The sequence below is a fragment of the Chionomys nivalis genome, unplaced genomic scaffold (assembly GCF_950005125.1).
Source record: "Chionomys nivalis unplaced genomic scaffold, mChiNiv1.1 scaffold_145, whole genome shotgun sequence".
NCBI lineage: Eukaryota > Metazoa > Chordata > Mammalia > Rodentia > Cricetidae > Chionomys > Chionomys nivalis.
Genome location: NW_026646992.1, coordinates 16,943 through 27,728, shown reverse-complemented (window position 1 = coordinate 27,728; position 10,786 = coordinate 16,943). Strand labels below are relative to the sequence as shown.

The 10,786-nt window shown below is 47.2% G+C and overlaps 1 protein-coding gene and 1 pseudogene across 1 annotated transcript; both read right to left on the bottom strand.

Annotated features, from left to right (window-relative positions):
* Positions 1–276: 276 nt before the first annotated feature.
* On the bottom strand, positions 277–1,804 carry LOC130869247 (splicing factor U2AF 65 kDa subunit-like). The gene is made up of 2 exons (XM_057761259.1): positions 1,538–1,804; positions 277–1,425 (listed from the first exon to the last, which is right to left on the bottom strand). Exons 1-2 carry the CDS (start codon positions 1,802–1,804, stop codon positions 277–279), a joined length of 1,416 nt encoding a protein of 471 aa, XP_057617242.1.
* Positions 1,805–8,913: 7,109 nt separating this feature from the next.
* Positions 8,914–9,426, bottom strand: LOC130869248 (transcription elongation factor A protein-like 8; annotated as a pseudogene).
* Positions 9,427–10,786: the final 1,360 nt, after the last annotated feature.

The window sequence follows — 10,786 nt, the reverse complement described above, 5'->3', positions numbered from 1 at the left end:
CTGGCTGTGCACACAGTCCTCATCCCAGCCCCTTTCCTCTGTGTCTGTGTGGGTGCGTGTGTCTATGTGGGCCTGTGTGCACTTGCCCAGTCCCCTTCCTGCCCTAGCCCCCCGAACCGCCCACCCACCATTATTGCTGCCATTCCAGTTGCTGCCGTCTGTCATTCGGCTGTCACTCCTCTGCCCATCCATCATCTTCAGAGGGGAGAAAGGAGGGGGGGAAAGGTGGGGGGAAAGTCCGCAGCCAGCCCTCCCCCTACCCTCTCCCAGCCACCTCTACCAGAAGTCCCGGCAGTGGTAAGAGTCAGGGTCACAGTATTTTGTGACCACCACTCTGTTGGAGAACTGGCGGCCAGTTAGGCCCTGCATAGCTTTCTGGCAGTCTAACACAGAGGTGAACTCCACAAAGATCTTTCCACAGCCAGGCACCTCGACGCCGTCCACGGGCCGGGGAATCTCGATGGACTTGACCAGCCCGTATTTGCTGCACTCATCTCGCACATCCTCCACAATCTCCTCGTACTCCTCATCGTCCAACAGCTCTTCAGGCAGCACCATGTTCATGAGGCAGAGGACCTCAGTCGGGTGACCGCCCATCTGCACCTGAGAGCCCATCAGGCCGGGCACTTGAAGGGTTACAGTTGTCTGATTGATGGTACTCAGTGTGGCATTCTTGGCTCCCATATTCGCCCTCTGGACAAGCAGCTTCTTGTCCCCTAGCTGCATCCCATGCAGCCCCACAATGGCCTGATCTGTGACGCTGATGTCCACGTACTCACAGAAGGCATAGCCCTTGGACAGCCCTGTGGCACTATCCTTGACCAAGTTGAAGGCCTTCAGAGGCCCAAAGGATGTCAGCAGTTCTTTCACCTGGTCATCATTCAGGTAGTTGGACAAGCCCCCGATGAACAGTTTGTGCGCAGAGTCTGGAACTACACTGGATACAATGCCAGGCACATAAACAGAGGGGTTCTCTGACATGCCAGGCAGTGGCTGATAGTCATGAGGCCTTCGAATCTTCAGTGACTGGCCCTGGAAGTTGATGCCATCCAAGGCCATGGCCTGGGTCGTTTCATCCACTGAGCGGAACTCCAAAAAGGCAAAATTCTTGTCTTGATTGATCTGCACAGCCAAGACTGGGTTGCCAGGGGCCTGAGTCAATCCGCAGAAGCACATCTGGGCATTGAAGAAGTCCATCATAGCTTCCTCAGTGATGCCAAATGGAATGTTGCCCACATAGAGGCGTCTGGCCTGTCTGGTCATCTGACTCCCAACAACAGGCACGGGCGTTGGGATCAGAGCCAGACCATCAGGAGTCATAGTGGGGAGAAGGGCAGTGGCTGGAATCTGACCCGCTGCTTGCATGGCCTTGTACTGCATTGGGGTGATGTGCTCAAAGCCAGGTGGTGGCACGTCCCAGTATTTATACGCACCTTCTTCTTCTTCTTCTTCTTCTTCTTCTTCTTCTTCTTCTTCTTCTTCTTCTTCTTCTTCTTCTTCTTCTTCTTCTTTTTATTCTTCTTCTTCTTCTTCTTCTTCTTCTTCTTCTTTTCTTCTCATGGCGAGGGGGATGAATCAATCCACCATGCTCCTCCTTATTGCCTCTGGTCAAAGGTTTGCTTCGCCTTTGTCTGTCTCGGGAGGCACTGTGCTCGTGCTGGTTAAGACGATCTCGGCTCCGGTTCCTGTGCTTCTGGTCCCGGGTTCTAGAATGGTTGTGGCTACGCTTCCAATGGTGGTTCTCCTTGTCCCGTTGTTGTTTATTCTCGTCGAGCTTCAGCTGGAACTCGTCCAAGTCCAGCATGCTTATGCGTCCGCATAGGGTCCTGTGCAGCTCTCGCCTCACTGTGTGCTGCCTGCCCCTTTTGAAAGAAAGAGAGTAGTTGGGTGTGGCGGTACACACCTTTAATCCCAAAACATGCAAGGCAGAGGTAGATCGATCTCTGAGACTTCAAGGTGTGGTAGCATGCACCTTTAATCCCAATGCCTGGGAGGCAGAGACAGACTGATCTCTGTGAGTTCAAGTTGTGGTAGCACCTTTAATCCTAGCACTGGGGAGGCAGAGACTGGTGGTTCTCTGTGAATTCAAGGACAGCCTGGTCTACACAGTTATTCCAGGACAAAGATGTACAGAGAGCCTGTCTCAAAAAGGAAAAGTAAAAATAAGAGAAATAGAGGTTAAAAGAAAGACGCATAAACATGGAAAATACAAAGAATCTTGATACTGTATGCTATTATGCTCTCTTTGAATTGTTTGAATGCCTAGGAAGGAGCAACAGCTGCTAAAAGTCTTTTGTTTATAAATGCTGCCTCCTAACCCAAAATAGATACTGTGAAAATATTTGGCTTCAAAACAGAAGTCAAAAATTATGTTAATTTGGAGAAGAGATTTTGCTTTTGTTTCCACAGAAAATGAGAGGCTGTGGATTCATTCTCAGTTAAAAAAAAATCCAGTTTGAGCCGGGTGGTGGTGGCCCACGCCTTTAATCCCAGCACTCGGGAGACAGAGGCAGGAGGATCTCTGGGAGTTCGAGGCCAGCCTGGTCTAGAAGAGCTAGTTCCAGGACAGGAACCAAAAGCCACGGAAAAACCCTGTCCGAAAAATCACACACACACACACACACACACACACACACACAAATCCAGTTTGATCAAGCAAGACCACCTGAAAAATCTCCAGGAGGAAGAGATAGCCCAGATGTCTGAGGTCTACATCCAGAAGAGATTCAAGACTGTTGCCTGAGATGATCAGGACTCACAGGATATTCCAGTCAGGACTTGACTATAACTCTAAATTTTCTTTAGGTCCCCATTAGATTATCAGCGCCCCCCAACCAGCAGGAAGTAGCCTGAAAAACTACACCCACTTTCCCCAAAAAAATGAACTAAGAATGTTTTCCTTTGTTTACAAAAAAAGAGGGGGAAGTGGTGCGGGAGAATTGTCTGTATTCTGTCAAACGTGTTTTAAATAAACGCTGGTTGGCCAGGCTGGAAGTATAGGTTGGTAAACCAGATAGGAGTAGAAGAGGAGAATGCTGGGAAGGAAGAAGCCCATTCCTCATAGGGCAGCCCAGACCACCGAAGAAGCAACAGGGGAGCTGCCCAGCTAGAAAAGGTACTGAGTCATTTGGCTAGCATAGATAAGAACAATGGGTTAATATATGTGATATGAGGGTGATAAAAAGCCTGAGTTAATGGGCCAATCAGTTTATAATCTTATGGAGACCTCTGTGTAATTTCTTTGGGGCTTGCCGGTTCTGAGGTACAGGGTGGGATGGAAATCCCCACAGCTGGCCCTCATGTTACAGACACCTGTCATTCTCTTGAGCCTCCTGGTGAGTCCCAGTCAAGTGGAAAGCACTGTGTGAAGGCTGGTAAGAAACCCCCTTGTATTGACCAGTGAGCCAAGCTAGTTCTTTGTAGGGGGTGGGGGTGGTGGGGAGTGGGTTGGGGTGCTGCCATCCTGAGGTCATATAGAGGCAGATCACAGTTTATTGGGGCTGCTGTTGCTGTTTGTATTAGGGAGTGTACAACAATTGGTTTTTTTCATCCAGATAATGACTGTGATCGACTCACAGAACGACAACTGGGTTGCTGTTTTCACTATTTTGAGAGTTGCCACAAGTGTTTATGTGCAAGCTTCGAGGGGGCTCAGTTTATCTTCCTCTCCTCCTCCTTGTTTGCAATACCCACCCCACCATATAACTGCTGTTATATGGAAGTATTCTGGGTACATTGATTTGAATAAATATTTGTTGAGTGCTTATTGCATGTTAGGTATCGTCCAAAGTCCCAGGGTCTGTGGGGAATGAACCAGGTAAAGGTCACTGCCCTCCTGGAATCTCTACCCTTCTCTCTGGGTCAGAAAATGCTAAGGAGAAAGTAACAACAAAGCAGAGGGTATGCCAGGTGGGGACAGACACTAGACCAGAGGCAGATAGAATTTGTTGAGCAAACGGGAAGTGAGTGAGAAAATGTTTGGGGAAAGAGTTTTGGGATAGGGTGGGGGTGCCACAACAGGTGCAGAAATCCTGGGCCAAGGCCCAGCTCGGTTTACTTTGATGGAACAGCCCATCAGGGAAGACATCTCCAGCGCTTCTCTGAGGAGCCATAGCATGTTGTGAGGGAAATTCCAGAGCCGAATGCTCTGGGCCACGCCACCTGTGAAGTCTTTGAAAACCTCCATAGTGCCCCCCACGCCCGCCACCAACATGCTTCATAGGGTCCATTTAACCTGCAAGCAGACAGTGTGCTCTTAAGTGCCAGGCTGGAGATGTGAACTGGAGGGAACAGTCAGTCAGAATGGTGAGGGAAGTGAGACATGCCTGACTCTTCCCCTGGTTCAGCCAGTGTGCCATGGTCCTTGGCCAGGCTCCTGAAGCCCAGTCCGGATCCTAGTCTGGTTAACTGATTTGCCAAATGCCTTCTCCAGCAGGGTGCTCCAGAATTCCTAGCGCTGGGCACCATGCATGAACAGCAGCTTGTTATTCTTAGTGGGCAGTCGGTCGTCCACCACCACATTCATCCACTGCCCGAACTGCCAAAGATGTGGGTGGCAAGGGGACATTTCTCTGCATACAGGTGAACTTTATCCCCAGAGCATCTCCTGGTGGCCTTTCCGAGAACATACATTACGATTTTTGTAAAAAACTGGTGTGTGTCTGTGTGTCGGGGGTGGGGTAGGGAGTGTTATGTTATTTCTTTCCTACTACCTTCTGAGTTTCAGGGATCAAACTCAGGTCATCAGGTTTGGGATAAGTGCACGGAAGCCACCTTGACCAAGGCCCTTAGAATACGTGAAGGAAAGATAACAAAAGCCCCCAAATTTCTCGAAGTAACCAAACCCAGGTATTGCACCAGTGACAAGAAAACCCTACCCATGGGGCTGGAGATTTGGCTCAGTGCTTAAGAGTGCTGACTGTTCTTCTGGGGAGCACGGTTCAATTTCCAGCTAATGCATATAAAATTAGAATAAATCAGTCAATGAACAACAAAAGAGAAAAGAAAACCCCACCTTCATTTAGAATAAGGGCCTGTATTGATAAAAGACATCTGGAGGTTGAGCTTTCATATCTTAAAATCTTCTCCCTATTCTATGACAGTCAGAATTGTTCCTGGATCAGCTAAAGGGTCAGGTCATACAAAATACATGGTGGAGATTTTCAGTGTCATGATAACCATGTGTGTTCCTGAGAATGTGCATGCATGTGGGTTCAAATGTGTGTGTGCTCATGAGTGTGCTCACACACAAAAATGGGAAGGGGGAGAGAACCACAAACAACTAATTATTTTCTTTACCACTTTGAAAAACTTAGCTGACATGATTTCTTTCATGAGTGGGTATTTCTCTAAATATTGTGAGAAAGCTATTTCAATTAGTGCTATATTTGAGAATCCAAGTAAGTGCATACATGATCTCTCTCTCTCCTCTATCTTTCTCTGGTGGTTTGAATGAGAATGACCCCCATAGGCTCATATATTTGCATGTTCATCTCCAGGGAGTGCAAGTATTTGAAAAGGTTGGAAGCACAGGGAGGTGTGGCCTTGCTGGAGGAAGTGTCTCACTGGGAGTGGGCTCTGAGGTTTCAAAAGCCCAAGCCAGGCCCAGTAGTTCTCTCTTCCTACTGCCTGTGGGTCAGGATTGTAGCTCTCAGCTCTAGATTCAGTGGCATGCTTGCCTGTGTGCTGCCAACGCTCCCTGCCTTGGTGGCAATGGACTAACCTCTGAAGCTGTAAGTCAGCCCCCAGTTAAAGGCTTTCTTCTATAAGAGTTTCCGTGGTCATGGTATCTCTTCAAAACAATAGAACAGTGACTCAGTCTCCCTCCATCTCACCCTCCCTTCCTCCCTCTTCCCTCACTTCCCTTCACCTGAAAATGGAAGATGCTGGCATAGTTTTCCTTGACATTCTGCCCCTGGACATCACATAGAACAGCAGTTTGGGACATGTAATAAGGGCGCCAATGGCAGCTAGCAGCCTGCAGTCCCCTTAAAGGCAGACAGGAGGGGTGATCTTTGAATAGCCCCACGTGTGTAGAGGCCCCAGATCCCAGTCACGGGAGCATCCCCCAGATCTCCCCAGCAGAGATAGCTCTGCCTTTTACTGAGGTGTGTTGGGTAAGGGGCCTAATGGAAAAACTGAGGCAGAGCTTGGGTTCTGAAACAGTGAGGACATTTGTAGTTCAGTCTGGGGTGCCACAAATTAGGGTATCATTTGTGGTTTGGGGGAACGTAGGGAGGCTGCATAGCACCCTGCTTTCCTATCTGTTGAACATATCCAATAACCCTTGTGTATGATTCCTTGTGAACGGGCTGGAGAAGCGGTCAAAGGCCCAAGAAATCTCCCTAGAAAACTTCTGTCATCTCATCTCAGTATTTAGGTGGTGAAGGATAAAAGCTTTCTAAGTTCCTTGGCCACCAACCTGGTCTACAAAGAGAGCCCTTGTCTCTGAAAACCAGCCAAGAGCTGGAGAGATGGCTCAGCAGTTAGGAGTACTTCCTGCTCTTTCAGAGGGCTTAGGTTCAGTGCAGCACCCACATCAGATCCTTTGCAACCACCTGTAACTCTAGCTGCAGGGGACCTGACAGCGCCCTCTCCTGGACTCAAATGCACAAAACCATGCACAGAAACACCTATACAAAATTAAAAAGAAAAATTGCAAAATCCCCCCAAATTCCAATCAACCAATCAAGAAAAGATGCCTCGCAACTGGAAAACATCTCAGGAGTTAAGAGCACTTGCTGCTCTACCCTGCACACCAGAATGCAGGTCCCAGCATCCACATCAGCTATCTTATTAACACCTGTAATTCCAACCCCAATGGATTGTAATACCTTTTTCCGGATGCTGAGGGCACCAGACACACATCTGTGAATACTCTTACACACATCTGTGCAAACTCTGACACATACACATACATCAATAATTAAAATAAAAGTTTAAATCTAAAAATGAAAAAAATGTCTATCCCATCGCCCACATGCTACTGGAAAAGCTGGGCTCTGTCCATATGCCACCATGAGCCCTGGATCTAGCTGAACATGGAGCACAGTGCCCCTGTGGAACCATGGGAGCATGGTGCCAGGTTCAGTCGCCCACTGCCATCTGTCCCCTGGGATTGGCCCTCATTGACAGGCCAGGTAACTGTTGGTGCTATGTGGAGTCCAGGTTCTGGGAAGTTTCTGTGATGGTTGGTAGCCTCTGGGATTTGGAGGGAGGCTGCAGTCTGGAGGGAATGGTAAAGACTCCACAGTCATCAACACAAGGGAACTACAAAGGAGACACTGATCTCCTCCTCTTGTACCCAGCATCACTCGGGCCCACTGAGCCACAGAGACAATTGTGGTCCTAGGGCTCTTTGGCCTCTTGCTATACTTATTTCTGCCATTTTCCCTGCCACAAATATGAAATAGAGTGGCCCAGGGTCCTGGCCTGGGCCTGAAAGGGTGTGAGATTGTGAGGGAGGACTACCTCAGGGAGGAGGAGATAACCTGGTACCTGGAGTAGTGTCATGTGACTCTATTGCCCTGTTATTGATGGCCCAGACCAAAGACGTCCTACCACCTACCCTGAACTCATTGGATTGTTGGCAGTGACCTTAAATTTTTCACCCCCTTTTGTTGTTGTTGTTGTTTCTCGGTCACTAGGCCTTTGGCTAGCCTAGAAATCACGTTGTAGACCAGCCTGAACTTAAATTCATGAGTAATCCTCTTGCCTCTTCTAGATTTTGGGATTACAGGAACATGCCACCATATCCAGTTTTTTTCTTTATTGAAATAATTTATTCGTTTTTCGTTTATGTGCATCGCTGCTTCTTTGCCTCCGTGTATGACTGTGGAAGGGTGTTTGATTTTGGAACTCTTGCCAGTTGTGAACTGACACGTTGGTTCTGGGAATTGAAACTGAGTCCTCTGGAGGAACAGTCAGTGCTCTTTTTCAATTTTTATTATCTATTTATTACCGTTATTAGTTTTGTTTGTTTTGTTTTTGAGACAGGGTTTCTCTGTGGAATAGCCCTAGCTACATAGGGAGACCTCATCTCAATAAATAAAATTTAAAAACCTTGAACAAAACAAATAAACGTAAAGTGCCTGTGTTTACCATTGGACTACCAAGAAGCCCCGCAGAGCTTCTGGGAAGGGGCTCAGGCTACACCTAGATCTCATGCACAGAGGGCACTATCTCAACAGTGTGGAGCACTGGAACCAGCCACACCTTCAGAGGAACAGAGTCCCACAGTACAGCTGATGTCAGCTGCAACCTCATGAGACACTGGGTTAGCCCTGCCCCTCCACTTCTGAGGCTCTCCAACAGAACCTGGGAGGTGAGAATTTCTTGCTGGTTGTTTTGTTTGGGACAGTCTCACATGGCCTCAGGTTGGCCCTGAACTTTTGCTTCTTTTGTCCTTTTTATTTTATTTAATTTTTTAATCTATGATTGCCAGTTTTATTCCTCTGGCTAAGAAATCCAGAGGTAATTCCAGGTTTACATTTCTTTTTAATAGTTCTTCATCAAGAGTTTAGTGCCTTTATTGCCTCTACAAGCTGGTTACAAATTAATTTTAATTAACTCCCACTTATTAAAAAATCTGCAGTTCTTTGTGAGACACATATTCATTAAAAAATACACACAAGCAAAAGGCAAAATTAAAACACAACACACAAAAAAAGCACTGTTAAGTTTTTTGATGCGTATAATTATACATGTACACACATAATTAGGAATTTTCCTATATATGCGAGTTGATACTAAATATGCTGCTTTTAAATTGTATAATATGGAATGAACACATTTCCATGCATAAGGGTGAAACTTTCCAACTGAAATATAAACGTGGAAAATGGGTCAAAATCCTAAAATCCAATGAGATGCTGGTAACACCAAATTTATCTAAAATACCACCAGGTAATTAAAAGTAAAATGAAGTTCAAAGATACATCAGAAAACGCTAAGAGAAAGAAAGCAGCAGCCAGATTTCAACATCAGAGAAAAAAAGATTTCAAGGCCTGAAGCACACAGGATACAGACGGCTTCGGGAATGTCTTTGTTTCCAATGCATCATCACAAACTAGTTTCTTGCTCTTCTTATCTCTTCCCTAAGCCTTTCCAACTCATCCACTCCTCTTATCACTTCATCAGGGTTCAGATGCCTTGTGGGAGTGTCATCTTTGGGTTCAGGGCTGGGTTGAGCAGGCTCTGCTCTAAGACTTCCATCTGCATCCTCCCCCACACTTTCTCCAGAAGCCTGAAGATTTCCTCTTGCCTGCTGAGGTGAGTCTTCTGAAGGATGGCCTTCATCTGCCTTTGGTGTATTCTGGGGTGTTCCTTCACACTTGTCACAAGACTTTTGCATGTTGAGTATTTCTTTTTTTGAATAAATTAACCCTGTAGGTACCTGAAGATTTGCCTCTCTTCTTGCACCTCGATTTATGTGGCGCCCCAAAGAAAAGAGTCCTGGAAAGCACTGGGTTACTCTTCTCTTGCAGGACTGAGCTGCTACTCTGCCCTTTTTATCTTGGTGCTAAAATTGTAGCTATGAACCACCATGCCTACTTGACGATTAAAAAAAATTGTCTGTCTGAGAATGTGTGCATCTCTGGTGGCCTGGGGGCAGTGACTGGGGTGGGGTGGGGTACATTCCTGTGCACATAGTAGCCATTACGGGGTGCTGAATTCCTTGGAGCTGGAGCTGAGAACTTGGCTGTTGGGGTCTGAACTCCAGACTTCACTATTTTGTAGCAAGTGCTCTTAACTGCTGGGCTGTCTCCTCACCTGCCTCCAGTTGCTAAGCCTTGGGTAATACATTATGCAGCAACAAATATCTACTAACTGTTTCATCCCAACTCACTCCCAAACCAGACCACAGCAGGTACAGAAGGGCCCTAGAGGACACATGCGACCCAGACTTCCAGGATTGAGAGTCATTCCACAGACCAGTCCCCCACAACAACCATTATTTTTGGGGGGTCCCACTATCCCGATGGAGGCCCGCCTCTTGTTTTCCACTCACTGAGAACGCCTTGGCAGATGTCTATGTGAGAGAGCTCATTAGTGATGAATTAATGATGAATTCGTGATATCCTATGGTGAAGGAATAAGAATGTTAAGGGATGAAGGGCCCCATCCCTACCTCCCATTCACCTCTGAGTTCTAGTGAGCAGTAGGAGGTGCTGAGCTATCTGACCACAGCCTGGTTCTGAGAGACAGGCTTGGGTGCCAGCCCAGGATTAAACCGGAGGCTTGGCAAAAGCACGATCAGAACTGCCCTAGCTCTGATGGCATTGGGGCCTAGTGCCAGGGACCTCCCTGCTTCCCAGTGCCCACCTTGGGCCGCTGCCAGGAGATGTTCTGCATCTTTTTAGCATTGGGACCCAGATCCTTGAAGCCTATAGACTTGGATACAGCAGGGTAAACATGGTGCTCAAACAGTTCCCCCTTCCTTAGACAAGCCGCTCAGAGCTCCTCAAAGTTTTGATTCTTGTAATTGTGGGCATTTTGGTGTTGGCCCACACCCTTGGCCTTGAGCCCGCTACTTTTTATAGAAGGCACTGTTCCCTTTTCTATATAAATGGGCTCTGTTCGATTAAAAAATAAAGACAAGTAACCCAATTTAAAGCTGTACTGAAGCTGGGTCGGTTGGAATAGCAACAGTTTTGGAGGTGGGAATAGGAGATTCAGAAGCTGACCATCAATGCTTACAGAGGTTTTATCTTTTTAATACTGTTCTGGGTGGTTTTATATGTCAACCTGACGCAAACTGGAGTCATTAGGGAGGAAGGAACTGTAT

What these genes read in the sequence shown, in the direction of transcription:
- LOC130869247 (XM_057761259.1), bottom strand. Translation starts at nt 1,804, where the DNA reads ATGCTGGACTTGGACGAGTTCCAGCTGAAGCTCGACGAGAATAAACAA. An exon ending in AGAAGAAAAGAAGAAGAAGA is followed by an intron (nt 1,426 to 1,537) that starts AGAAGAAGAAGA and finishes GAAGGTGCGTAT; the next exon opens with AAATACTGGGACGTGCCACC.